Source organism: Ambystoma mexicanum, chromosome 3q (assembly GCF_040938575.1).
Source record: "Ambystoma mexicanum isolate Mex_15411 chromosome 3q, UKY_AmexF1_1, whole genome shotgun sequence".
NCBI lineage: Eukaryota > Metazoa > Chordata > Amphibia > Caudata > Ambystomatidae > Ambystoma > Ambystoma mexicanum.
Genome location: NC_090926.1, coordinates 1115586613 through 1115612532, shown reverse-complemented (window position 1 = coordinate 1115612532; position 25920 = coordinate 1115586613). Strand labels below are relative to the sequence as shown.

Here is a 25920-nt window from a genome sequence, read left to right as displayed (position 1 = left end):
CTGCATTCTGGCATCTGAAAGACAAAGGCTTACCTACTCTTCGCACGCTCCGGAGGCCTGCGGCGCTGCATCCCGCATCTGAAAGACAAAAGAAGGTGCGTTTAAAGACATTGGGCAACTACGTGGGGGTGCTTTCTAGCTCAGTCGGTCATTTGTCGGTGGGTAGGGTGCGTTTCCTAAGGGTGCACTGTAGGGGAGGTTAGGTTTTTGGCGGTCTGGTAGGATGGGCCTTGATAAAGCTGGTTGGTGATGGGTTTCCGGGATTAATAGAGTACTGTACTAAGCACAGTTAGATTATGGCCCTGTACGATGGGAGAAAGGCTTACACTTAGGAAGGTGAGAGTTCTGGACCTGACACGTGGATTTGAGGGTCAGCCGAAGCAGCGGAGCACGATACTAAGCACAGATGGACTCGAGGGTGCTGCACTGTAGGGAGGAGGCCCACGCCTAGGAGAGCAACCGGGTAGACTGAGCAACTGTATTTGAGGGTCAGTTGAGGTAGTACTGTCTGATACCAAGCCCAGCTAGGTCTGAGGGTCAGTTGAAGCAGTGGGGCGCGATGCCAGACAGAGGTAGATCTGAGTCCTGCGCAGTGGGTGTCTCCCTTGGGTTCACTGGGGTGAGCTAGCCATGTAGGTTTAGGGGGCATGTACTGGTTGAGGAGTGAGTCTGAGGGCGCAGGTAGGACTTACTAAATATCTTACCATGCAATCTAGACACAAAGGCCCAACTAGATTTGAGAGACCTGTATAGTGGGAGAGAGGCCTAACCATGCAATCTGATCATCATAAAATGCAATTTGGAGCCAGAACCCCTGCTAAATTTGAAAGACCTGTATAGAGGGAGAGAGGCCTACCCATGCAATCTAAACATCATACAATGCAATTTGGAGACAGAGCCCCTGGTGAGCTGGGGAGACCCGTATAGGTCTACACAGAGGAAAGGAGTCTGTGCCTGGCTAGATTGGTACAGTATTAAATAATGATTAAGTTTGAGGGTGAGGGAACGGGATGCAGAGGGGGCTAATTACCCTCTTTACTTTGTGTTCGGTAAGTGGCTCGGAGTCTAGGGTAGAGTAGTTGCTCTACTCCTGACCTAGGCCACTCCTACCTTACTGGTCCTTGTAGATGGTTGACGGCTGGCCACTGCTTCCCCTGTAGACACCTGCTGATCCTTCTTGGACCTGCCTCTGTTGAAGCCGCCCTTGGCCTTAGGCCCTTATCCCTCAGGTTTGCATGGGCAGGAGGCTGCCCTGGGGGGAGTGGCGATGAGGGCCGAGTGGCGCAGTGGGTGCAACGGGGCAGGAGTGGAGGGGAGAGAGACCAGGAGGAGGGTCCCGGGTGGGAGAGGGGCGCTTCTGGGGCCCAGAGGCCTAGTTTGGGCAGCAAATAAACACTGAGTGCCCAGAGATGGGCAGGTTCACCTCACGCCGGCTTCATCGCTGTTGGTGGGGGAGCCGGTGTGAGCTGGGTCACTAAACTCCGGCAGCCACCGCAGCAGCGACGGGGAGGAAACTGGGGGCTGGGACTGAAATTACACTATGCCAGTGGTCAAACACAGGCCCAGAAGGGTCAAGGCACTTTGTCACTCACCTGCACTGATCCTTTAACCTGGTGCACGGGTGATCTGTCCACTCGGTGCGGTCCGCACTATTATGCTACAGATTACGCACAGTCTCTCCTTTCACGTTTTGACACTCAGATTTAGGGGTTTTGCAATACATTTGATTTATAAAAGACATACTCCCAATGACCTTAAATTAAAATTACAAAAGGATACAAATAAGTAAAGCCACATGTTGTGGACTAGTTCAAAAATGTTCCTTGATAAAAGCAGCAGTAACAAAAGGGTGGTTGTATAGCGGCTCTGGGACTTGGTCCTACCTGACATGCAGATGCAGGTGAATTCCCCAATCCGGTCCAAGCAGGTAGCATCATTCTGGCAGGGCATGGACAAGCATTCATTGATGTCAGTCTCACAGCGGGGACCGGTGAAACCCTTCCCGCACTGGCACTGAAAGGAGCCCTGCGTGTTGACACATTTCCCAAAGTGCTCACATGGATTTGCACCTGAAAACAAGAGGGGGAAAAAGCCGGAGAGTGAATGTAAGAAATCCAATTCCCTCTACATCCATACATTGCCATCATCTGCCCTGACCAATATTATCAGTCTTCTCACTCAAAGGAGACTGGGAGTAGAGTAGTATGTTGTGCACCCTGCTGAGATTCTGCTCCTGCATGTGCTCCGTTGTAACTCCCCTCTGCAGAATTTGCTCTTAGGAGTAGTGGAATCGATGTGATCATTGTGGCACAACTGCACCAACGAAAATGTTGATGCCAATTACAGCACACAGTGATCAGATGGATCACTTAGCCTGCGTCCCCCGGTCTGCATCCCCCTACCTGACCCACCCCACCCCACTTACCTTTACGGCAGCACACTTGTGTGCGTCGCCGACTCCCTGCTTCCCCTGTGGCATCAGTTCCTTCCACTTACGTGGGTCGGAGCTGACACGGCAGGGTGCTTTTAAAAAAAAAAAAGTTGTCCCCCACTTACCACAATGGTAAGCGGGGGACACCCCGCTCTGCTTGGGCTCAGTAATGGGAGTCTGCAAAAATAAATGCACCAAAGATGCCGTAAATGGCGCAGTTACGTGGTCAACATTTTGGTGCATTTCCAGAGTAGTGTACCCCATTGTTATTCAGCTCCTCACCGATTTTGCTTCAAAGCATCCATCACTGTAAACTTGCACCAGATTTATTTATTTATTTATTTATTCGCATTTGTTAAGCGCACAGAATCAGCCCTGAGGCATCGTGGCGCTGGTTACAGAATAGCGCTGGTTACAGGGAAAGCGCGTCTTAGTTACAGCATACAGAGGCATACATGCATACAGTTTGGGCAGTAGCAATAGTTAGCAGTGTGTGCCTGAATGGCAGTAGGTAGAGGAATTTTAGTTAAAGAGAGAGGTTTTGAGTTTTTTTCTAAACGCTGTGAGGGAGCCTTCTGCTCTTAGAGCGTGGGGGAGATTATTCCAAAGTTTTGGTGCTATGTAGGGGAAACCCAGCCCCCCGGCTGTAATCTTGTGGATGCGTGGTACAGTGAGTTGGTTAGTGTAGCAGAGTCTGGTAGGTCTGGATGAGGTCTGTCTGAGAATGGTGTCTGAGAGATATGATGGTGCAGTGTGGTGGATACATTTGTGGGTAGTAGTCAGTACCTTGAAGGTGATGCGTTCTTTGACAGGGAGCCAGTGAACTGATTGCCTTGCCAGTGAGATGTGGTCCCTTTTGGAGATGTTTAATGCTGCTCTTAGAGCGTTATTTTGGGTGACCTGGAGTTTGTTTAGGTTTTTTTCAGAGGTGCCGGCTAGAAGTGCATTGCAATAGTCAAGTTTAGCGCCTATGGTAGCTCTTGCTATTGAAAGGCAGTTTTCTTTGGAAAGGAATGGTTTAATGGCGTTGATGAGTTTAGTGCTTAGTGCAGATGCGGAGACAATGGCACTAACTTGTTTGTCCATGGACAGGGTTGCATCAATGTAGACCCCTAGCGTTTTCACAGAGGATAGGACTGGGATAGTGCAGTTGTCGATGTTGAAATTGGCATAGCAGCTGTCTAGCCTGGCCAGTGTGGATTTTTGGCCGAGGATAAGGATTTCAGTCTTATCCCCGTTAAGACATAGGCCGTTAGTGGCCATCCAGGCTTGAATGGTGGCATATATGAGTTTTAGAGCTAGGGCGTCTTTGTGGTATGAGCCTGATAGAGGGAGGAGCACTTGGGTGTCGTCGGCGTAGTTGGTGTAGGCAATCCCAAGTGCATCAAGTTTCTCGAATAGGGGCTTAGTGAATAGATTGTAAGGCGTAGGTGCTGTACAGGAGCCTTGAGGGACACCGCAGTGTATTATGGATGGTGTTGCGCTCGAAATGTTTGAAAAGACTTTCATGGCCCTCCCTTCAAGAAATGAGGTTATCCAGGAGGTGGCTTGGTCAGAGAAATGTGCGGAGTGGGAGAGGTGTGAGGTGAGGGTCTTGTGGTCCACTAGGTCGAATGCCGCAGAGAGGTCGAGGAGAAGTAAAAGGGCGGGTTTACCTTTGTCCAATATCTTGGTTATTTGGTTTTTTAGGTCCAGCAAAGCAGTCTCTGTTCCATGACCTTTGCGGAAGCCTGACTGTCTGGTGCCTAGGATGGAGTTAGATTCGAGGTATAGTTGGATTTGGCTGTGTGCCACTTTATCTAGAATCTTGAGAAGGAAGGGGACAGTTGTTATAGGTCTGTAATTGTTAGGCATCGTGGGGTCGAGAGTGGGCTTTTTTAGAAGTGGGCGCACCCAGGCTTCTTTAAGACTGTCTGGGACAGAGCAGGACTTGAATGAGGCATTAATGAATGCGGTAATGATTGGGGCAAGTGGTTCAGCGCAGTCCTTGATTAATTTAGGGGGGCATGTATCGGCTTTGCAAGTCGATGGTTTCAGATGTTTCAGTATGTCCAGGACTTCTAGTTCTGAAACTTCTTTAAAGGCAAATTTGGGAATGTTAGTGGTTTTGCTATGGGATTGGGAATCTAAGTGTCGACTCTGTTTTGGCAAGGTATTGTAGTGGTTGCGGATTTTGTTTTGTAAGAGGTCTATTTTGTTGAGCATGGCGGCTTGGATACTGTTGCACCAGCCTTCATCCTTGATGATCTCGTCAGGCTTGCTCCATATTTCTTTTGCTCCTAGCTGTGCCCTGATGCGCTTGTGCACCCATGTGTTTTCTTTGCCCTGCGTGCCCTGCAACCAGTAGTAAAAATTTTAAGGACAGAAGCGGGGTTGGCCCCTCCTGCCCTCTCAAGGGCTACCATTCAAGAACTTTACAACCGCCCCCCCATGGCTCCTTAAACATTTTCATAAGGACTTCAGATGGGCTAATCAGAAGGCTGTGTAACGGCAGCCTCAAGAGTAGCCTGTTACCATGGCCACAAGACAGCGAAACAATTCCGAACACAATCAGAAGAGAAGCCTATGAGTTTAAAGGAATCCTCACAACACACCAATCCACTAGAAACCCAAGTGATTCCGAATAACCACCCAATGTCTGATCTACATCTCAACATAAGGCAGATTCTTGCCACAGACAGGAACAGGCGAGCTTAAATCCCAAGCTAAAAACTCCACACCTAGAAGACTGAACCATAGTAAGACAAGTCCCACACAGATTCAAAATCAATCTATACCTAGACGCCAACTTCTACCTGCACTTGAACAGACCAATTGCCAAATATCCTAAAATCCATCTTGACCAATCTCCACTGGAGCCAAGAAGACTTTCCATGGGTGGTCTTCTTGAATCCAGAAAAATTCAGCACACCTGAGAAAACCAAGCACTCCGATCCAAGCCAACCACCTGGACATATGTTGAGACATTACACCAGTAATTAAAACCATGGCACCAGATTCATTCGCACGGGAAGGCGAAACCTGGCTTACTGACAATTGCTCTACAGTAATAGATATAGTTTAAACTCATTATCAGAATGACTAAGAGAAGATTGAATCACATAAGTACACACACATTGGCATTAAAATATTTGCTTAGACAATATTACGGACTACAAATCACCACATCCAAGCACATATCAATCCACTGGACTGAAGAAATGGGAACATGTCTGCAGCCAACTGTGACAGTTAAACACCCTGGCCTCTTCATGGATAGCGCTGTTACAAACGAAACCCAGGTAAAACCCACCATAAGATGCGTCTTCCAACTCCCAACTATCTGTTGCATCATGCCTTATCTGATATTCCCAGATAGAATAATGGGAGTCACCACACTAGTGCTTTCAGGCTAGATGACAACATCCTCCAACTGGGACTCCTGAAATACTTGCTAAGCGTATAACCTGAAGCCCACAATGCTGCAGCCAAACTCCTCCTGAAAATCCAAAGACCAAATATGAAAACCCTTTTAAACTCTTATAGACCTGAACCACACGGATTTGAAAAAAATAAAAACATTTTTTATTGGTTTTATTACCTTACAATGAATCCACATGAACACTTACAATCATCATTTTGAAGAACGAGTTATGTAAACCAACGGGGTGGTTTGTTAAACAGTAACCCATACCCAACTCACCCCCATCCCCTAACCTTATTCCCACCCGTCTTGAGTTGCCTGTAGTGTGGCCATCTGGTCTGCGTATATGATGATTATGTATATTAGGATGTCAAAGTTGGTGGTTGCGGATTACCATTTTGTTGAGGGCCGTCTGCATCTGGAGAAAATTATTAATGGGTTAGTGTGGTCCACAGTGTAATGTCTTCGTTAGTGTCCAGGAAACTCAAGTGTACTGTGCTTCTCCAAGCAGCTGTTTCAGCTGCAGAACACTTTTTAAGGTTGCACAACCAGTCCGCTATGTTGGGGCCGTGTGGAGATTTCCAGGACATTGCTATTCTGCGTTTGGCGTGTATGTATGCAAGGTCCTTCATATTAGATACATGAAGTGTGGTATTGGGGCACATGAAGCATTCTAATAGTCAAGCAGGAGGCAACAGCAAGTTTGTGGTGAGTCATGCTTTACTCAGTCTAGCCCACTTCACCCCAATATTTTGCAATAGTTGGTCACGACCAAAACATGTGTAGGAAACCGGCATCAGTGGCGTAGCATCTGGGGCAATGTTGTGTAGCAGCCCCGAGGAAACTGGATTTTCTCAGGGGCGTCAGATAAGCCCTATGGGTGACGAACAGCTGGATCAGTTGCAATCTAACGTTGCAAGATACTTTGATACTTCAATAACTTCGCCCAGTCTGTATCCCGAAGGGGGCACCTAGGTCCTCTTCCCATTTGCTCTTAATCGCTGAGGCCCCAGGGGGTCCACTAGTCAATAGAAAGTCATATAACCTTGAAATTGGGTGGCTACCTTCTGCAATGCCATACAGGGTATTAACTACCAACTGTGTTACCATTGTTTAGCTACGTTGGCCATCTGCGGACAAGTACATTAAAAATAGTCTGGTGCAGCAGATACTGCCCGTGGTGTATGCCATTATGGTATACTAGTTCAACCAAGGGTATTTACGGAGGTTCCGCTCATCAGGTCCTCTATAGTGGCGACGCTGTGAGTTTCCCAGTATGTGCGTATACCCAGCCGAGCCTGGGATCTCAACGGAAAAATGGGCTAGAGGTATCTGCACTGAAAATAGGTCCTTGAGAAAGTGATCAGGTGTTGGGGCTGAAGCAGTTTGGCATCTGCAGCTGGCTTGTCTGTCAGCCAACCCGCCACAAACCACAGCTGTCCTGCAATTTAATATGCCTCAAAGTGTGGAGCCTTGAACCCGACCCTCGTCGGGCATATGTAGGGAGGATAAGGCTATTCTGCATCTGCCATTACGCCATAGGAATTCCTTGCATAGGGAGTCTAAGTTCTTGAAGGTTTTAGGTATATTGAAAGGGACATTCGCAAAATTATGTAGGAACCTGGGGAGCACCACCATTTTCAACAGTGCGACTAACCCATAAGTGAGGGGTAGTTTGGTCCAGAACTTCATTGAGCTTTTTTTATGCCGTCTAGAGCTTTTAGAGTGTTGTTAGCGTGTTCTACTGCAGGGTCGTGATGTATGTTGATGCCTGGGTATCTGAAAGTGTCGGTGCTCCACTGCAAAGCTAGAACAGGTAGTCCGTTAAGGTGGGTTTTGGCTATGCTTGCATGTGGGCAAAGGGATGATTTATCCATATTGATTGTGATTCCCGAGTGCTGTGCGAAGGGCCCTAGAGTCTCTATAAGTTGTTCCAGGTGGTCTTCGGGATTTTGCACATATAGCAATGTATCGTCGGCATGCAGTGAGATTAGATGGTGTTCCATCAATGAGAATACCTGCGCTTAAGTATTCTGCCAGTAGGTATGCTGCCATTGGTTCCATTGTTAAAATATAGAGCAACAGGGCTAATGGGCAGCCTTGTCTCATACCTCTCTCCTGCTCCCATATCCCTGAGACATGTTTGCCTGTAGCTCTTGCCATCGGGTTGGTGTATACAAGTCTCACCCAGGTAATGAACGTCTGCCCAAAACCAAACTGACGCAATGTAGCATATAGCCAGTCCCATTTAATGGAGTCAAATGCTTTTATGGCATCCAACGGGGCTCTCACATAGGGTGTGTCCCATTTTGCGGTGGGGTCGATTAAATGGTGCAGGTCCCTCACCTTTGAAGACATATGCCTACCGGGCACATATAGCGTTTAATCAGTGTGCACGAGAATATGGATTACCTTTTTCATCCCATTAGCTAGCAAAGCGGTTAGGATTTTGCTGTCCTGGTTTAGCATTAACAAGGGCCCATATGAGCTATACTCCAGAGGCGATTTTCATGGCTTAAGTAGAGGTACGATTATGGATTCTAATGCCAAGAGGGAGGATACCCTTTTCATATGCTTCCGTCAGCTTATTCAGGAGATAGGGTGCAAGGTCCTCTGCAAATGCTTTATAAAACTCACCAAGCAGGTCTTCAGAGCCGGGCGTTTTCCCCTGATGGCAGTGACTGAATTATGTCTGAAAATTCTTCTAATGTAATGGGAGTGTTCAAGTTATTAACAGCTAGATCATCCAGTTGGGGAAGTTTTATTTCTTCTAGTACTTCCTGTGTATGTACGCTATGAAGCATAGGTCCTGCACAATATAGGTTGTGATAGTATTCCTGATAAACAGCGCCAATACGTTCTTGAGTGGAGCATGTATTGCCTCACTGTATGTATTGCGAATATAGGTGTATGTTCTGTCTTTTGTACAGCAAGTCCAGTAGTCAGCCAGGTTTGTCGCCTTCAGCGTGCTGTCTTTCAATGTATTTGGTGTAGCTATGCATGCCTAACTTTTCCCAGCATTCCATGCATTTTTGTTGCGAGTAACGTCTGGAATTCAGGCGGAGTGCGCCATATGTATAATAGCTGGAAGGATGATAAAAGTGCTGACAAGGACTGGTCTGATGGGGCAGGTCTATGGAACTTGGTGTCCGACCTGTCCATTCGCGGGTTTATAACACAAATTAGGTCACTGCCCCATATAATCTTAACTCCCGGAATGGCCCAAGGTGTGGGTAAAGTGTTTGAAAGAAGGGGGATGTGTAATGGTTGGGAGTCAAAGTATTAATTATACAAGTATCCACACTCGAGGAGCCCCCGTACCAGCTATCTGACTTATGCTGGATTACTTTAAAAGGCACGACAGGGCCGATCCAAATCAATACCCCATGGACGTACACTGAAAATGGGGAGCGCACACAGTCTGCTCACCCCATTTCCTGGCAATTAATTCTTGCTCATCAGCCTTGAGGTGGGTCTCTTCTAGCAGAGCAATGTCTATTTTATGTGTTCAGAGGTACACATGGTCTCGGTCCCTTTTCACATAGCTGTTCAATCCACGGACATTCCACATAAGCAGTTTGAAGTTGTTGGCCATGTTAGGTTATTTATTTTGGTAAGGTCTTGTATACTGGTCCAGTCGCTGACTTTATGCCACCTCTTAATCATGGATATATGTAAGTAGCGATTCTCGTTTGACCACCAAGTTTCATATAAGGGGCCCGCTGGCCTTTTCCCTTTGGTGAATTCTGAAGGCTGGGAGTGTTGGAGGGTTTAGCATGGTATCCACTGTTAGACACGATTGTATGCAGTACCCTTTGGGTGCACTACAACAACCCTGACCTCATGGCAATAGGTACCAAACCTTTGGTATAAATCTGGTTGGTGGCGTGTTAAACAGCCAGGCTTATCTCAAGAGGGGTCAATGTGAGCTGTAGGGGAGTTAGACAATTCACAGTGACAAGTATTCAAATAAACACTTACACAAGGTTTCTTATTAATGTCAGTTAGAATAAGTTTTCTTCAGAAGGAAGAAATATAACAGTAACACTCAAATACACTTCAAAATACACTCTTAATATTCTATATCAGTAGAACAAGTTACCCTCTTACCTGGTAATGTTCTTTCAAGGGAGTGGTCCGACGACCTATTCCATATCTATGACAGTAATCACCACAGCTGTGCTGCTTCGGAAAATCTTTCGGCGTCTGTCGATGACGTCGATACGCCGTCCGAGGGCCTCCGTCGAGCCGACGTCACCGGATGTTATAAGTAGGACGCACAACGCCCGTAGTCTCAGTTGTAGTTTTTTCCCCAGAACGTGTGGCACCAACCTACTGCTAATATGACCACAGAATGCCTTGCGGAAACGTAAGCTGCAATTGCATAAGAAATTCTGTAGCGGGGAAGGCAGGGAGGGAGCGATATGGAATACGTCCTCGGACCATCCCATCGAAAGAACGTTACCAGGTAAGAGAGTAACTTGTTCTTCGGGGGGATGGGTCCTCCGACGTATTCCATATCTATGACAGACTCCCAAAGCAGTACCAACGTAAGTAGGTGGGAAAAGAATTTAGAACATACAAATTTAGAATGCCCAATCAAATTGCAGAGTAAAGGACCGCCTTGCCAAAGGCCAGATCCTGCCCATGAATAGAATCAAGGGAGTAGCGACGTACAAAAGTATGGACCGAAGCCCAAGTGGCTGCATCACAGATGTTACGAATAGGAACACCCCTCTGCAGGGCAGTAGAGGTAGCCATACCCCTAGTCTAATGGGCGGTAAGCCTACAGTAGGATCCTTACCCGCCAGGCAGTAACATTCAGAAATTGCCAAGTTAATCCATTAGACAAAGTCTGCTTAGTCACAGCTTGTCCCAAACGCCTTCCAGCGTAACCAATAAAGAGCCGATCGTCCACTCTGACCCGGGATATGCGTGGAATGTAGAAACTTAAAGCTCTCCTAGGATCTAACCTATGGAGCCTCTCCTCGTCCTTTCCAGGATGCGGAGGAGGATAAAATGCCGGAAGAACAACCTTCTGGCTCAAATGAAATTCTGACACCACCTTCGGAAGAAAGGAAGGACGAACTCGAAGGACAACCCTGTCCTTATGGAACACAGTGAAGGGTGGCTTAACTGAAAGTGCTTGTAACTCACTCAGCGAGCGGAAGTGACGCAACTAAAAATACAGTTTTAAGGGTTAACAGTCTCAAAGGACAAGAGTGCAAAGGCTCAAACAGAGCACCCATTAGAAACTTGAGAACATGGTTAAAATCCCAACCGGGCACCTGGAAAGGTGATGGAGGGAACACATTAGTGAGCTCTTTCAGAAACTGAGAAATGAAAGTAATATTAAAATAAGAACACTCCTCAGACGAGCGCTTAAATATGGACAGCGCCGCCAGGTAACCTTTAATGGTACCCACTTGCAAGCCCCTGTGGGCTAAAGAAAGCAAAAAAGACAGAACTACAGGAATGTCACATGAAAAAGGATCCACATTCTTAACCCTGCACCAGTCGCAGAACTTTCTCCAACGGCAACGGTACAGGGACTTTGTTGCAGGCTGTCTGGCCGAAAGCAACACCTCCATCACATCTTCAGGGGGGAGTTCCCAATACTTATACCTCAACCTTTCAGAAGCCAAGCGTGAAGGTTGAGGAATCCAACACCGCCTCCCATGAGAGCAGATCGTCTCGTTAGGGAATACGACGTGGAGGGCAGATGGACAAGTCGAGAAGGTCCGGGTACCACGCCCTCCTGACCCAAGCCGGAGCAATGAGGATCATCTGGGAACTGAACCTCCGCAGCACCTGCGGGATGACGGGGACTGGAGGAAACGCGTACAGCAGTGGGAAGGACCACTCCACCACGAACGCGTCTCCTAAGGCTCCTCTTGGAGGAAATTCCCACGAGCTAAACCTTTCGCACTTCCGATTGACACTCGAGGCAAAGAGACCCACTTGAGGGATCCCCAAAGGGTGAAGATCTCCAGGAGAATCTCCTGAGCCAACTCCCACTCGTGAGAGATCGGTCTCTGCCTGCTCAGAGCGTCCGCCGTCTTGTTTTCGTCTCCGGCCAGATGAACTACTGAAATCGAAAGTTCCTGCTGGATGGCCCAGAACCAGAGCTGCATCGCCTCCCTGCACAGAGGGAGTGACCTTGCCCCCCCCCCCCCTCCAACCCAACCCCCCCCCAACTATCTCCCAATTCCCCCCACCACCCCCCCCCCCCCGGCTCCCCTTTTGTTGAGGTAGTGCATGGCCACTGTGTTGTCCGTCAGGATCAGGACATTCTTTCCTCGCACAGTCGGCAGAAAAGCCTTCAGGGCAAGTCTGAGGGCCCTCAGCTCCAACAGATTGATATGGAGTCTTGACTCCGACGGAGATCAACGACTGCCGACTGTCAGCTCGTTGGCATGGGCTCCCCATCCCGTGAGGGATGCGTCCGTCACAATCGTCACCTCCAGCAAGGGCAGCCAAAATGGAGCCCCCCTCATCAGATTGCCTTCGTCGGCCCACCACAGAAGGTCCTGAGCGACCGAGGGCGGCACCTGAACGGGGTCCGACATCCTGCCGGAGGACTGACCACTGCATCTTGAGAGCCCACTGCAAAGATCTCATCCGCAGTCGGGCCTCTGGCACCAGAAGAATGCAGGATGCCATGAGGCCAAGCAGCCTCAAGAACGCGAACGGCGGGAGACTCTGGGCATGTCGAAACATGTGTACCATCTGCTGAATGTGAAGAGCCCTCCCCTGGGGCGGAAAACACTGCCCCAGGGACCTGTCGAGCACTGCTCTGATGTACTGGAGCCGCTGAGTTGGCGTCAAGTGAAACTTCTTAAAGTTGAGGGAGAAGCCCAGCTTGTGAAGGGAGTGGCAGGTGACGGACAGATGATCCAGTACTTGCTCGGGAGATCGCGCCCTGATCAACCAATCGTCCAGGTAGGAGTAGACGTGAATCCCCCTTTCCTGAGATGAGCAGCCACCACCACCATGAGCTTGGTGAAGACCCTCGGGGCTGAGGTCAATCCCAACGGCAGGACCCAATACTGAAAGTGCGAGTCGCCAACCGCGAACCTCAGGTACTTCTTGTGCTTTGGATGGATCAGCACATAAAAATAAGCGTACTTGAGGTCGAGTCCTGAAGTTGAAGGGCCTGGAGGACTTGAGAAAGAGTAACCATCTTGAACTTGTCCTTCCCGAGGAGCTTGTTCAAACCGCGCAAATCCATGATGGGTCTCAATCCTCCGTCTTTCTTTGAAATAAAAAAATAAGGGGAGTACCAACCCTTGTTCCTCTCCGCTACATGCACCAGTTCTATAGCACCTTTCTCCAGCAGGGATTGAACTTCCTGCGCAAGGAGCGGATCCGGACTCAGAGGTTCCCTGGTGGATTGTCGTGAGGCCTCTGCCGGAAAGGAAAACAGTAGCCGTGGGCTATGATCTCCAGAACCCACACATCTGAAGTAATGGCACACCATTCTATGAGATGGTGCGCCAGCCTTCCCACAACCGGAGCAGCATGGGCCTCATGACTGAGCCGAAGCAGCTGCGGCAGTGTCTGAGGGCAAAGACGCAACTGCTCAGGCGGCCTTGGTACCTAGAGTACCTCATTTTCCACCTCTTGCACTCCTACGGTTGCCCCTTTCACTTGCAGCTCCTCGGGAATATGATCAGCCGCTAGGGAACTACAGTTCCACAGAGTGTGCGTGAAACGAGACAAGGCACAAACTGAGTTGGCAGCCTGAAGCGCCATACCCCCAGAAGAAAATACCTTCTTCGCCCAGCCGTCAAAACGTTTGTCGTCCCCATCAGGAGGGATGGTAGGGTACGACGCCTGCTTTGCGGGGGCCGTAGCTGCCTGCACCACCAAACTCTCTGGAGTAGGGTGCGTGGTCAAGTAGCAGGGGTCGCCACTGGCTAGGCGATATTTCCTCGGCAAGGACTTGCTCACTGCCGGGAGACTCTCGGAGCAGTCCAAGCCACAGCCACCCTTCTCTGCAAGGCCATATGGAATGGCAGTACCGGGTCAATTGGAGGACCTTGGTCCAGGATATCAGGTCATCCTGCTGAAAATCCCCAGGGGCAGACCAACCCAGGTATTCAGTGGCCCTCAACATGAGTCGCCGATATGAAGATTTGGCATGCGTGCCAGGCTCCGGCCTACCAAACTCCACCTCCGGCCAGGTGTCTAGACCACTGGCGTTGTGCAGCGACTGACGCAGGTCCTTAAGTTGACTGACCGGAAACAATGTCATGAGGAACCAATGCAGGAACCTCACCTTCCTCAGACCCAACATCCACCTCAAATATAATCTAGAGGCTGGAAAGAGGGTACAGAAAAAAGGCACAAAGACATGTTTAGCCTTAGCCATCGCCCTTCATGGGGGTGCCACCGTGCCACGGGGTACCTCAGACAGCCTAGGCGTCGACGACTTCCTCGGAGGCGGGGCCTTGAGAGAGTCCATTGACGACCTCTGCGTCAATGTCTTCTTCGAAGACTTCACAGAGTCTCGCGGTCTCAATGGCCTTGAGGACCGGGACCTGGAACGGGCATGCCTAGAGCGACCATCCTTGTCCGACTGGGACCTCGAAAGCGCCCGGTGGTCACGACGACTGCTCGAGCCCGAAGGCGGACGAGCGGTGTCTCTGGCGCGGTCTTGACCGGCGTCCTCAGACGGCGCGGCCGGACCGGAGCCCTGCGATTGAAAAATCACCAACATCTCCCTTCGGAACCAATCCCATTCCTCCGGAGTGGAATGCTTGTTGGGCGGAGTCCTCGGAAGAGGACGGGGAAGGCGACCTGTGACGGCGTTTCCTGGAGTGCCTCGAAGAGGCAGAGGAGTGGTGGGACCGACTCCCAGACCGAGAACCCTCAGACTCACGACGACGATGCAGAGAGTCACACCTCGAATCGTCGGTCGAAAGACCAGTGGAACGAGACTTCCGGGGCTTGGCCACCTTACCGACCAACAGCTTCTTCTTACGCTCCCGCAAGGCCTTCAAAGTGAGCGATTGGCAGTCGACACAGTCGTCCATATCATGGTCCTCCCCGAGGCACCAGAGGCAAGCGGTGTGCATATCCGTCAGGGACATCTTGGACCCGCACACCCGACACTTCTTAAACCCGGCCTGCGGGGTGGAAGAAGCCGAAGACGACATATTCGATAGCAATGAAGAAACAGGTTCGAAGAACCAAAAGAACAGGATTTAGTAGAATCGAGGCGTGCCAAGATCTCCGAAGCGAACAAGTTGGTGGAAAAAACGGAACCGAGGCTAAGGGCGTCCTACTTATAACATCGGCTCGACGGAGGCCCTCGAGGACAGCGTATCGACGCAGAAAGATTTTCCGAAGCAGCACAGCTGTGGTGATTACTGTCATAGATATGGCACCAGATACTTCACAAATCTGTATATTTGCTTTAGGCACTTTAAATATATGATGCTTTTGATATATCAGATATTTTACAAATCTGTATACTTGCTGTAGGACTCAGATTGTTACAGGTCCACAATAGCGCCGAGTTATTGACGCTTATGCTTTCCATATGTTTCCCTAACGGGTTATGTTGTGCATTTGAAGATAATTATGCATTGAAGACCATCTTGAGTTTTGATTTCACCATTTGTCTTTGTTTACATTGTTGAATTTTACTATATGCAAGTCTTCACAAAAGTTTTGTTTCTTCTGGTTTTTTCTTAATACAAACAATGTATATTCACAGCCCCTGATGTATGCAAGTTTCTTTTTCCTTTCTGGATAATTTTCATGGGCTATTCACTAAGGGATTCAGTCCATTAGTACCACTGTGAGTGGTTCCCCAATATAATTCATATGTGTTGTTTCATTTAATGACAACAATTGGTGTGAACCTTCAGAGTAGCAGTTCTACTTCCATTTTGGTTTTATAGATATGGAATATGTCGGAGGACCCAATCCCCTCGAAAAGACCCTTTTGGGATGGCCCACAGTCACAACCTACACCCTCAGGTGACTTCAAAAGCTAGAGTGCTGGGGAAATTAATATCTTACTGTTGCATTTAGAACATTCTTAGGAACTGGTCAAAGGAAAAGGTTATTAGAACTAACAAGAGACCATAAATATTCTTAAGCAGGCAAATACTTTTGGATCCCCTAAGCAGAGTCATTCAGTATAACAGGTTAAGTCAAAGTCAACGGGAAAAAGTGTTATAGGAGTCTTATATGAGCTGAAGTACTTCTGGTAAGTAAGAAAAGTCTTTGCACTATGTTTTAGAAGTCTGAAGAAAATAGGAATCAATTTAGGGCCACAAGCTGTTTAGGCTTGTGAGTAGTAGAAGATACAAGCAACTCTACAATAAGAGGTAAGTTCTGAGACCTTACAGTACCTTTGGATTGAAGAAAAAGTCCAGCAGTCGACTCCTGTGCAGCTCTGTAGATCTCTCTGTTCCTGAGCCCCAGTCGTGGGGACAAGAGTGTGGACTTCTGGGGACTTCTGTACTGCAGTGGGACAGTCACTGCTCGCAACCGGCAATCTTTCAAACAAGTGGCACTCCAGTGTTTCAGCTCCTCGCAACTACTGCAAATACCAACACTGTGGTTTCTGGCTGTCAAGATGGGTTTTCCTTGCTTTTGGGGTCCCGCACTCTGTCCTGGGAGTCCTGAGGATCTTCCTGGAGCTCTTGGCAAACTTAAAAGCAACGCGCACAATCTGGTGTTCCTCTCTCTGGCTATTTGGTTTCCAGCAGCAACTCTGTGGAAATGCAACCAGCTCTGAGAGAATGTCCAGGTGGCTTACTTTGGAGTCAATTGGTCCCACCAACTCAAAGTGAGAAGTCATCCGTGTAGGGGCTTTTCCGTTGATACGAATTTGGAGTTACAGCACAGCAGCAGGGCTTCAACAGGCAAACCAATGGTCCAGGAGTTGCAGCAGGCGTCCTTTTCAAGTAGGTCTTCGGTTCCTTCTTCCAATGGTCGACTCTGCCTTCCAAGCCAAAAGCCTGGCCTTTTATTCAGTTCTCTCCCATTCATTCCAGCCTAGCTGTAAGTCACCCAGCAGGGTGGCTGTCCTTTCCGGACAATCAACCGGCCAATCACTACAGAGTGCATTTGGGTCTCCTAGGAGACTAAGCACAGAGTTTCGGGCACCTCCATCACTTCCTGCCCCACCAGACACCCTGGAGCCAGAGGGGGGCTTAAATCGTGAATCCTGCCAAAGGCAAAGCGAACAAAGGGACCAAAACTGGTTTGCCGTGCAGAGTAAATCCCAAGGAGGACCTTTTTCCCAAAGAAATGGCGAAAAAAGTAAACCGGGGCCATTTTGACAAAAAATGGCACCCTTGGGTGGTTTACTACAGCTGCAAGCGCAGCCCGTGGTAAATGCACACCACAGTAGTTAAAAGTAAACCACTACCAACAGCCATTTAGTGAGGAAAAGGTAACAAAAATGTTACATGAGAAGCTAGACAAAGGGGATACTAAATAACCCCTCCAGCACCCTATTGTAAGATAGTGTGTGCTGGGTCTAGATTAGTTACAAACATAAGCAAAGTCAATTTAACTTTACTGCTCTGGGAAACAGTATTTTATCCCAGAGAAGGTATTTAAACCTTTGGGAAATATCAAAGACTAACCTGTGCCACTGCACTGTTGGTGCTGTGGGACATAATGTAAAAGATGATGCCTATGGAGTTTGTCGGACTCCACAACCAAAAGAAACAAAGTTCAAAAATCATAGTAAAATACGAGCGTGGGGAAAAAGGGGCAGGTGAAAAAAAATCAAGTCCTCAAAATCCAGTTGCTGGGGGTCTCTAAGGTGGAGGGAATTAGCACATTTCTGAGAAATCTCCCCAACATCCACTGATGCAGGCAAAACGGGATTCCGAACAACAACCTTAACTTCATTAACTGATAACAATCGCCCATCATGGTTGCCTAAGCTCAGGTGTATCTGCGTTTCGCTACCGCCCCCAGTACGCTTACCACGGGCTTTTGCGCAGCGGATAGTGGCAAAAAAAAGCGACCCCATAAAAGAAGTAACTTTGAGGGAGAGTAGACAGCAGCCCGGGATAGGGCCTTCACAAGCAGGTGACATAGGAGCGTGTTTCAGGTGGGTCCTGTGTTAGGTAAGATTTTCATAGAAATGGAAAATCTTCCTGACCTGTGTCAACCCCAGAACCTTTTGCTTTACGGGTGGGTTATGTTTTCCTTATACCCGAGTGGGAACCTTTTTCCACACCCACAGAATCTTGTACTCCTTTTATGGGTGTTATTTTTTAGACTCTCCATACTGTCTTTTTAAAAAGTTATCCTCTTTAACAAATGTTTGCCAATAGTGCCTGTTGTTGCTGGGTTGCCCTAGGGGCTCCCCTTTTAACTTTCTTTGACTAATCTTGAGAGAACTACAGTTCCAAAGGGTAGAAATGATCTTTGGATCCCTTTTACATTTTATTTGATGAAACCAGCACACCCCACGTATAGTGAAGTCAATTTCACTTTACTTACTCTGGGAAACAGTAGTTTATTCCAGAGAAGGTATTTAAACCTGGGGAAAAGCCTGAAAAGGTTTCCCTGTGCCACTGACTCAGACTCTATAACCAAAGAAAACAAACACAGAAAACAATTAGAATTAAAAGTACAAGTCCCAAAGTTCAGCAGAAGAGCTGGGGGTCTCTAAGGTAGAGAGGAATTAGCACATTTATGAGAATTCTCCTCAACATCTTTTTTTCCTTAGACACTGTTTTGCCATTCTAACGGCAAGTAGATGTAAGAGTATATTACTCACCTGTGATTTGGTTGTGCCTCTTCCCAAAAGTAATGTTGCAGGTTTCAACAGATTATTCCTGTTCGGATCATAGGCCTTCATGTTGTGCTACGGAATTGAGAGCATTCCCTAGGGAGGAGGCCCTGGGACCATTCCTGGATGCATAAAGAGGAAGTTTCCTGTTTGTAGAAGTTGCAAACAGGTCCACTTCTGGAGTGCCCCATTGGCGAAAGGTGGAGGGCACCTCTGTGTTCAGTTCCCAATCGTAGCTGGCCGCTGTTTGTCGGCTGAGTGAGTCTGCAGTCACATTGAATGGACCCAGAATGTGTACCGCCAGTAGCCAAATGCTGTGCTGGATGGCCCATTCCAAAATATGAATGGTAAGGTCCATAAGAGGTTGTGATTTGGTGCTACTCTGCTTGTTCATATAAAACATTGACACCGAGTGTCCGTGCTGATGCGGACCAACCTGTTCGTGATGGACGGTTTAAACGTTTTCAGCGCCAGAAATACAGCCAGGAGTTGCAAATAATTTACATGAAACTAGCTGTCCTGCAGCGTCCATAGAACCTGGAGATGATCCAGTGTCACGCCCCAACCCAGAAGGGAGTTATCCGTGGTAATCGTCACTTGTGGGCAGGGCTCTTGAAAGGAGGCCCACACTGTAAGATTGTTGGTCGAAGACCAGCATAGAAGATCCGCCATCATGCAGAGTGGAACTGGGATCATCTTGGAAACCAAGTCCAAAGCCAGACGCCAAGAGCTCCAAAAGAGCCAGCCGAGTACGCCTCATTTTGAGACGTGCAAGAGGAAGAGCAAGTACGCACAAAGCCATGAGGCCCAGAAATCTCTGGAACCACCAAGCCATCATGTGCTCGGACTGGATGAATAGCTGACACGTGGCGAATAAATCTGCAATCCTGTCCGCCATTAAGTACACCCTGGAGTCGACCGTGTTCCAACTGAAAGCCAGGAAAATCAGGTCTTGGGAGACTGTCATGGAAGACTTCCACCAGTTCACCAACAGCCCAAGATAGAACAGGAGCTGGAGAAGAGATTGGAGAATGCTCATAGCCGTCAGTGGACAAGGGCTGCGTAGGAGCCAGTCATCCAAATACAGATATACATGAACAACCTGTAGCCAAAAGGAAAGCTGTGATGACCGACATCTTCGTAAAGACACGCAGCGCTGACCTGAGACCAAACAGAGTACACAGAACTGGAAATGTTCTCCTCCCAAGGAGAACCGCATATATTTCCGATTTGGCCTCCATATCAGGATGTGCATGTACGCGTCCTGAAGGTCCACTACACTGAGCCATCGCCTTTCCGAAGAGAGGACTTTATTTGGCAGGGCATGATCATCTTGTATTTCTCTTGGAGAAGAGAAGTTTTGAACTGGGAAAGATAGCGGATAGTGCGCAGGCCAGCCTGGTTGGGTTTGGGCACTGAACAGACAAGAGTAGAAGACCTCCCCTTGCTCCCCAAGGGGAAAAGGTTCCACCGCCCTGAAGTCTAGACATTTTTGTACCTCGGCTCTGAGGGAGGGTGTCCTGATCTGTTGGAAGGGACGGTTGAAAGGTGGGCTACGGGGGAGGGGCAAGCGAAAGCCAGCCAGAGTGATTAACAAAACCCACCTTTCTTCGGTGATGGGTCTGCCACGCCTCCAAATGAGACTAGATACGTCCTCCCACCGGAGTCTCGTGCGACCAACAAAAAAATATAATTTTGCAGATTTGTCGGCAGGGAGACAACCTGTCCCTGGAGAGGAGGCTGATGGCAGAGCAAAAACAACCACCCTGCTGTGGTTGTTTGATGAGTGCCGCCAACCGGAGCTTGAGTTCTGCGCACCCGGCGGTCCCGACACCCCCTGAAGCCAGAGCAGGATCAAGACTGAAAACCTGACCTCTGTGTATAAGGGGCCTTAGCTGAGACCTTCACCAGGACTGACAAAGGTTTGGCTTTTTGGGTTCTCGCCTTGGTCTTTGTAAGTTCCTCATCCATAGAAGAATTAAACAATTCCTTGCCGTCTAAGGGAAGGTCCAGAACTTTGTCTTGCACCGCCTTCGAACACTGTTGCATGGAGCCATGCCTGGCGGGAGGGGTCAATTCCCACCATAAGGCCTCGAGGTGAGGCATCTACATGGTGTGCCGCAGCTTGCAGCAGATCTTGTGCCAACACCCTGACGTCCGACAAACTGGCTTTAAAGTCGTCTAGCCTATCCGCAGGAATACACTCATGGAAATCAGCCAACTCCTTCCACGGCCTCAGATTAGCTGCTGCCAGGATGAGCTCGGTATTTGCTTGACGAAGTTGAGTGCTGAGTTGGCAAAGACTTTCTTGCCCAAGGAGTCCAGAATCTTGTCTTCCTTGGACAGAGAATCTGAGCCGCAGCCGTCGAGGTCGCAGAGGCCGGCTTGCATTGAAGCGTGGCCGCAGCTACCACCGTCGAGGAAGGGAGCGGACAAGACACCAAGGCTATATCCTCAGAGGTGTGGAGCCTGTAACGGGCATCACTTCTTTTATTGATGTGTGTGGTGCTTATCCCAGACCTTATGGGCCTCTGCCAAAATTTCCTTCTGGAAGAACAGGCCAGTGCGCTCTTGTGGTTACAGGGTGAACGCTCCCAAAAGCACCCCTCCTGTGAAGTGGGGCCTCAGGTACTAGAATGTCGAGGGCCATCATATCCAGGACTCAGTCATTGAATGCTCCGACAGAGTAGGCCTGCTCACAGCTATCAAGATTTGCTCGAGAGTCATCCAGCGAATTGGAAGCAGGCGGCTGGACTGTCCGCGGTTTTTAAAGTGCTATCCCGCTCTGCCGGTGTCTACTCTATGGCAGATAGCAGAGGTAGTGGAGGAAGAGCTGGAGGGCAGGCAAAGAGGAAGAGGTGGCACCACCGCAGGAGCTCTCAGAAACCGCCAGGGTGGAAGGTGGAACAGGAGGTTCATAGTAGATTTCCTTGAAAAGACCCTTAAAATACTCATGGGGTCAGAGTGCATGAGCCTCTGAAATTTCCCGAAAAATGCATCCTCTGATGAAGGCTTATGAGCTGGGTCGGGCAGAGCAGGCTCATATGAGCATACCCCCCACTAACACAGTGAGGATGGTTGCCAGGTAGGCCCACCACAAACCGGGTCCACGTAGACAAGTGGAACAGAAGCAGGAGGAATCGAGAGAGTTTTAGGCGGCAGCATCTGAGCGCGCCAGTCATAAGAAGGGTGGAACTTATTTTTACTGTCCACCTGAGGTGGGAACGGCTGCTCAGCCCCAGAAAAGAAGGTTCCCAGCACCCGACCGAGAGTGTGGGTGTAAGGGAAGAATCCAATATGGCCGCCGTGGACCATGAGGGCTGGGCGGCCATTTTGTCTATGCACGAAGAGAACTGCGTCACATGTGTAGATGAGGCAACCACCTCCTCAGGCTTGTCAGGGGACTTAAGCAACACGTTAGCCTTGATACAAGGATCCTCGGCAGAGCCGGTACTGGGGGGTCTTGCATGTTTACTGGACATCTTGGAGGTGGCCCCAAAATTAACCTCCAGAGGAGGAACCTCGGCAGAGCTGGTAATGGAGGTGTTAAGGTTTATGACCAACCTCTTTGCCCCCTTGACAGAACTGGTGTCACTGCATCCCTAAGCGCGGGAATGCTGAGGAATCCACCTCACAGATAAGACCTTCAGAGCAGATCTTGGCTGCTAAAAGAGGAACCTCTGGTTTCTGCCCGATACGTGTAGCTCCCTCGAGAGGGAGCTCAAGCCGTGGCTCGGTACCGAAAGCTCCAGAAAAGGAGACCTCAGGGCGTACCCTGAGATCGGTGAGGAAAGCTCCAGAAACCTACCTCGGAGCAAACCCCGGTATCCAAAGCCACTGATGAACTGGGCTGAAGTTTACCACCCGACACTGTGGACCTCACAGAGCGTGGTCTGGTTTTGGCAGGTCCGTCGTGGGAACCCTCGGAGAAAACTCTGGTATGCCTGTTAGGCCTGTGCGGCACCTCACGGGAACCCCTGGTAGCAGAGCTGCTCGAGCCCCTCCCGGACCTGGAAGGAGTGTCACGTTCACCTTAGCTCTGCGGGAGTATCAGGAGCCTCCGTTCTGTACCCTCTCTTGCTCACTAGGATGACTGCGTCTGTGGGGGGGATCCAAGACGACAAGTGGTGGTGAAAACAAGGGCCTTGTGGTAGCTGCAACCCCCTCCTTTCTCTCCTAGCCCCCCTGTGAACACCTCTTACCTATATGTGTGTGCTCACCTTAAGTAATAAGAAGGTTGGCTCTCCATCCTTTCAATCCTTAGCAGGAGTGCAATAGTTCAATACCACCAGTTGCTTCACTGATGGGTAGTCCTGCCAACCTGCTGTGGCTTGGAGAGTTTTGCTGCGCTTTTGGAGTGTTTGTTGCTCAATGTCTTTGCCTGCTTGCTGGTTTGTTTTCCTTTATCTTCGTGGTGATTGGTTTCTTTTACAGGCCCTCCTGCCTCGTCCTCTTAGTTTGCAAGTGTCCGTTATTTTTGCTAGCAAGCTTAGGGCTTTTCTTTCTTGTATTGCTTTGTCTTATTGTGCACACATCATACAACGTGCCTTTCACCTTTGCTGGTGTCCATTTTTACTCACTGTGTGCTTTCCTTTCTTTTGCAGGTCTCAGATGGAGCAGGCTCAAGAACTAGCGTGTCAGGAGATGTGGTCCGTGGGAGCTGTATGCTGTGGAGGGCCCGCGCCTGCAGAGGGGCAGCGGACCCGATGACTGCAGCAGCTGATTACAGGGGAGTCGTAAGACGGGCCGTCACGGCACAAGAAACAGGTAAGTGCTACGATTCAGAGCACACTGCTGAAGTCAGGGGCTGCTGTCTTCCGGATGAACTGGCACTGTGGCTGGAGTTCTCGGCGCAGATGCCGGCTCTGGAGGAACACTGAGCGTTCCGCTGCCTGTTGACAGAGTAACGCAAAGTGTGGATGAATGCCTGGGTGTGGCGTAGTCAGCCACACCCAGGGACTGCAGAAACAAGACTGCTGTTTCCAAATACGCTGCTGACTCATTTCCTCCCCATGTTTGAATGTAATTGGATCCAAGAGTGCCATGCTCTGGTCCAACTGGGTTCCCTGGTGCTGGGGAGATGTCGGGGAAACCCAATAGCCCAAAGAGGGACTCTGGGAACATGTGTGTGGGGTTATGTTTTCAGGTTCTTGGGAGCAAGAGCAGAAGAGGTTGTGACAAGGAGTCCCCAGGACTGGGCGACCTAAAAAGTAAGGAATTTACCGGGCGTCTCTTTTCGTTGATGAAAAGCTGAAAATTAGGTGGAGGAAAGCGCTGAAAGATCTCTGACCGAAAAAGATGCTGGAGGTCCCGGACAGAGACCGAGTTGCAGTAGAAATACGAATCCCAATCATGGTCCAGGCCCAGATACTCCAAGCCGAGAGAATGGGGATCAGCCGTAACAAAGACGTTTGCATGACGAACAGGAAACAAATCCCAGACGCTCCGGCATAGACGGAGGACTAAGCGACCCAGAACCGGAGCAGGAAAGCAGGACAACTGGAACAAAGAAAAAAAGTTCCCAGTGATGCAAGTGCGTCCATCTCCGACCGCGCAGAGAAAAAGACTGAAGGGCGATGTGCGGGCGGAGCTCAGGGTCACGGCCGCGTGCAGTACCCCACGTAAAAAGAGAAGGACAAACATTTTCATTTTTGATGCTTTTTGACAAAAACTGCTCTGGTCCCATCCCGAAGTACGGAATGTCCCAAAGTATGGAGGAAAGGGGACGGGACGTAGGAGTATTGACTTTACCTACATTTTGTAACTTTCTAGACCCCAGCACATACGATCTTACAATAGGGTGCTGGAGGGGTTTCTTAGTATCCCCTTTGTCTAGTTACTCATGCAACATTTTTATGTTACCCTTTCTACAATTAATGGCTGGTGGCAGTGGTTTACTTTTAACTACCATTGGGAGTTTTTACCATGGGCTGCAATTGTAGCAAGACACCCATGTGTGCCCATTTTGTCAAATTGGTCTTGGTTGTCTTTTATTTGCCATTTCTTGTTGGAAAGGTCCTTTTTGAGAATTACTATGCACGCCAAACCAAGTTTGGTCCCTTCGTTCATTTGGTCTTTGGCGGGATTCACTGGTGAAGCCCACCTCTGGCTACAGAGTGTCTGGCAGGGGCAGGAAGTGAGGGAGGTGCCTGAAACTCTGCTTAATCCCTTTGGTTACAGGAATACACCCAAAGGTGATTGGCTGGCTGGCTGTCATTGGAGGGCAGCCACCTTGCTGTGTGAGTGACAGCTAGGCTGCGATTGAATGGAAGAAACATTCATAAAAAGCAAGGCTTTTGGCTTGGACGCCAGAGTCAACCACTGGACGAAGGAATCCAAAGAAGAAATTGGAAGAGACACTTGCTGTAACTCCTGCACGTTAGTTTGCCCAGTGAAGCCCTGCTGCATTGCTGAAGCTCCGAATTTGCCTCAACTAGAGAAGCCCTTTAACGGACGACTACTCCCCTTGGGTTGGTGGGACCAATCAACCCCAAAGCGAACGCGTCTGGACATCCTCTCGGAGCTGGCTGTACTTCTATTGCTGCTGCAGGAACCGATTGCCAGGAAGAGGAACACCAGATTGAGTGCATCCTTTTTAAGCCGGACCTGAGCTCCAGGAAGATCCTCCAGACTCCCATGAAGCAGGCCTGACCAAGCTTGAGCGGCAACAGAGTGCTGGACCCCAGAAGGAGGAAAGTCCATTAAAAAAGGTATCGAGAACCGCAGTGGTGCTGTTTGCGAGAGACCCGAGGAGCTGAAACCGCGAAGTGCTGCGGATCTGAAGTTTGCCCATTGCTGCCACCGACTTTCCATTCGTAGTGCAGGACTCCCCAGAGGTCCTCCCTCTTGTCCCCCACGACTGAGGCCCAGGAACACAGGACCTGCAGACCTACACAGGAACAGAAGCCAGCTGGATTCAGTTTTCTTCAAACCAAAAGGTACTGTAAAACTAAGGGGCTTACCTCTTGTTGTGTAGCCTTGCTAGCTCTCAGTTGAGACTGGTCTTGGTTACCCATGCAGAGTTGCTTGCAGTCCCTCCCCCATTACACCCCCCAACAAGCATCCCTCCCAGCGTGTGGCCCTTCAGTAATTTCCTTTCTACAAACTTTTTGTAAAATTGTGGAAGACCTTAACTTACCTACAAGCTCTTCAGCTCCCCTATACTTGCTCAACTAACATTGCCTGTCCAGGCTCACTGAGAGACTCTTATTACCTCAGACTTTATGCTTTTTGCCTTTCCCTTTGGAAAGGGTTAATTTACTTTGCATTGGACGGTTCAAGAAGTACATACCTGCTAAAGAATGTGTTAAC

General features: G+C 49.2%; 1 protein-coding gene across 5 annotated transcripts in view; it reads right to left on the bottom strand.

The window, feature by feature from the left end:
* The window catches only part of LOC138447655 (neurogenic locus notch homolog protein 3-like), a 798580-nt gene that overhangs the window by 294356 nt on the left and 478304 nt on the right, over positions 1 to 25920 (bottom strand). For all 5 annotated transcript variants that reach the window (XM_069603880.1, XM_069603877.1, XM_069603879.1 and 2 more), the window contains one exon: positions 1884 to 2069. In XM_069603880.1, the coding sequence (XP_069459981.1) occupies positions 1884 to 2069 (186 nt within the window). The remainder of the gene's footprint in view (positions 1 to 1883; positions 2070 to 25920) is intronic.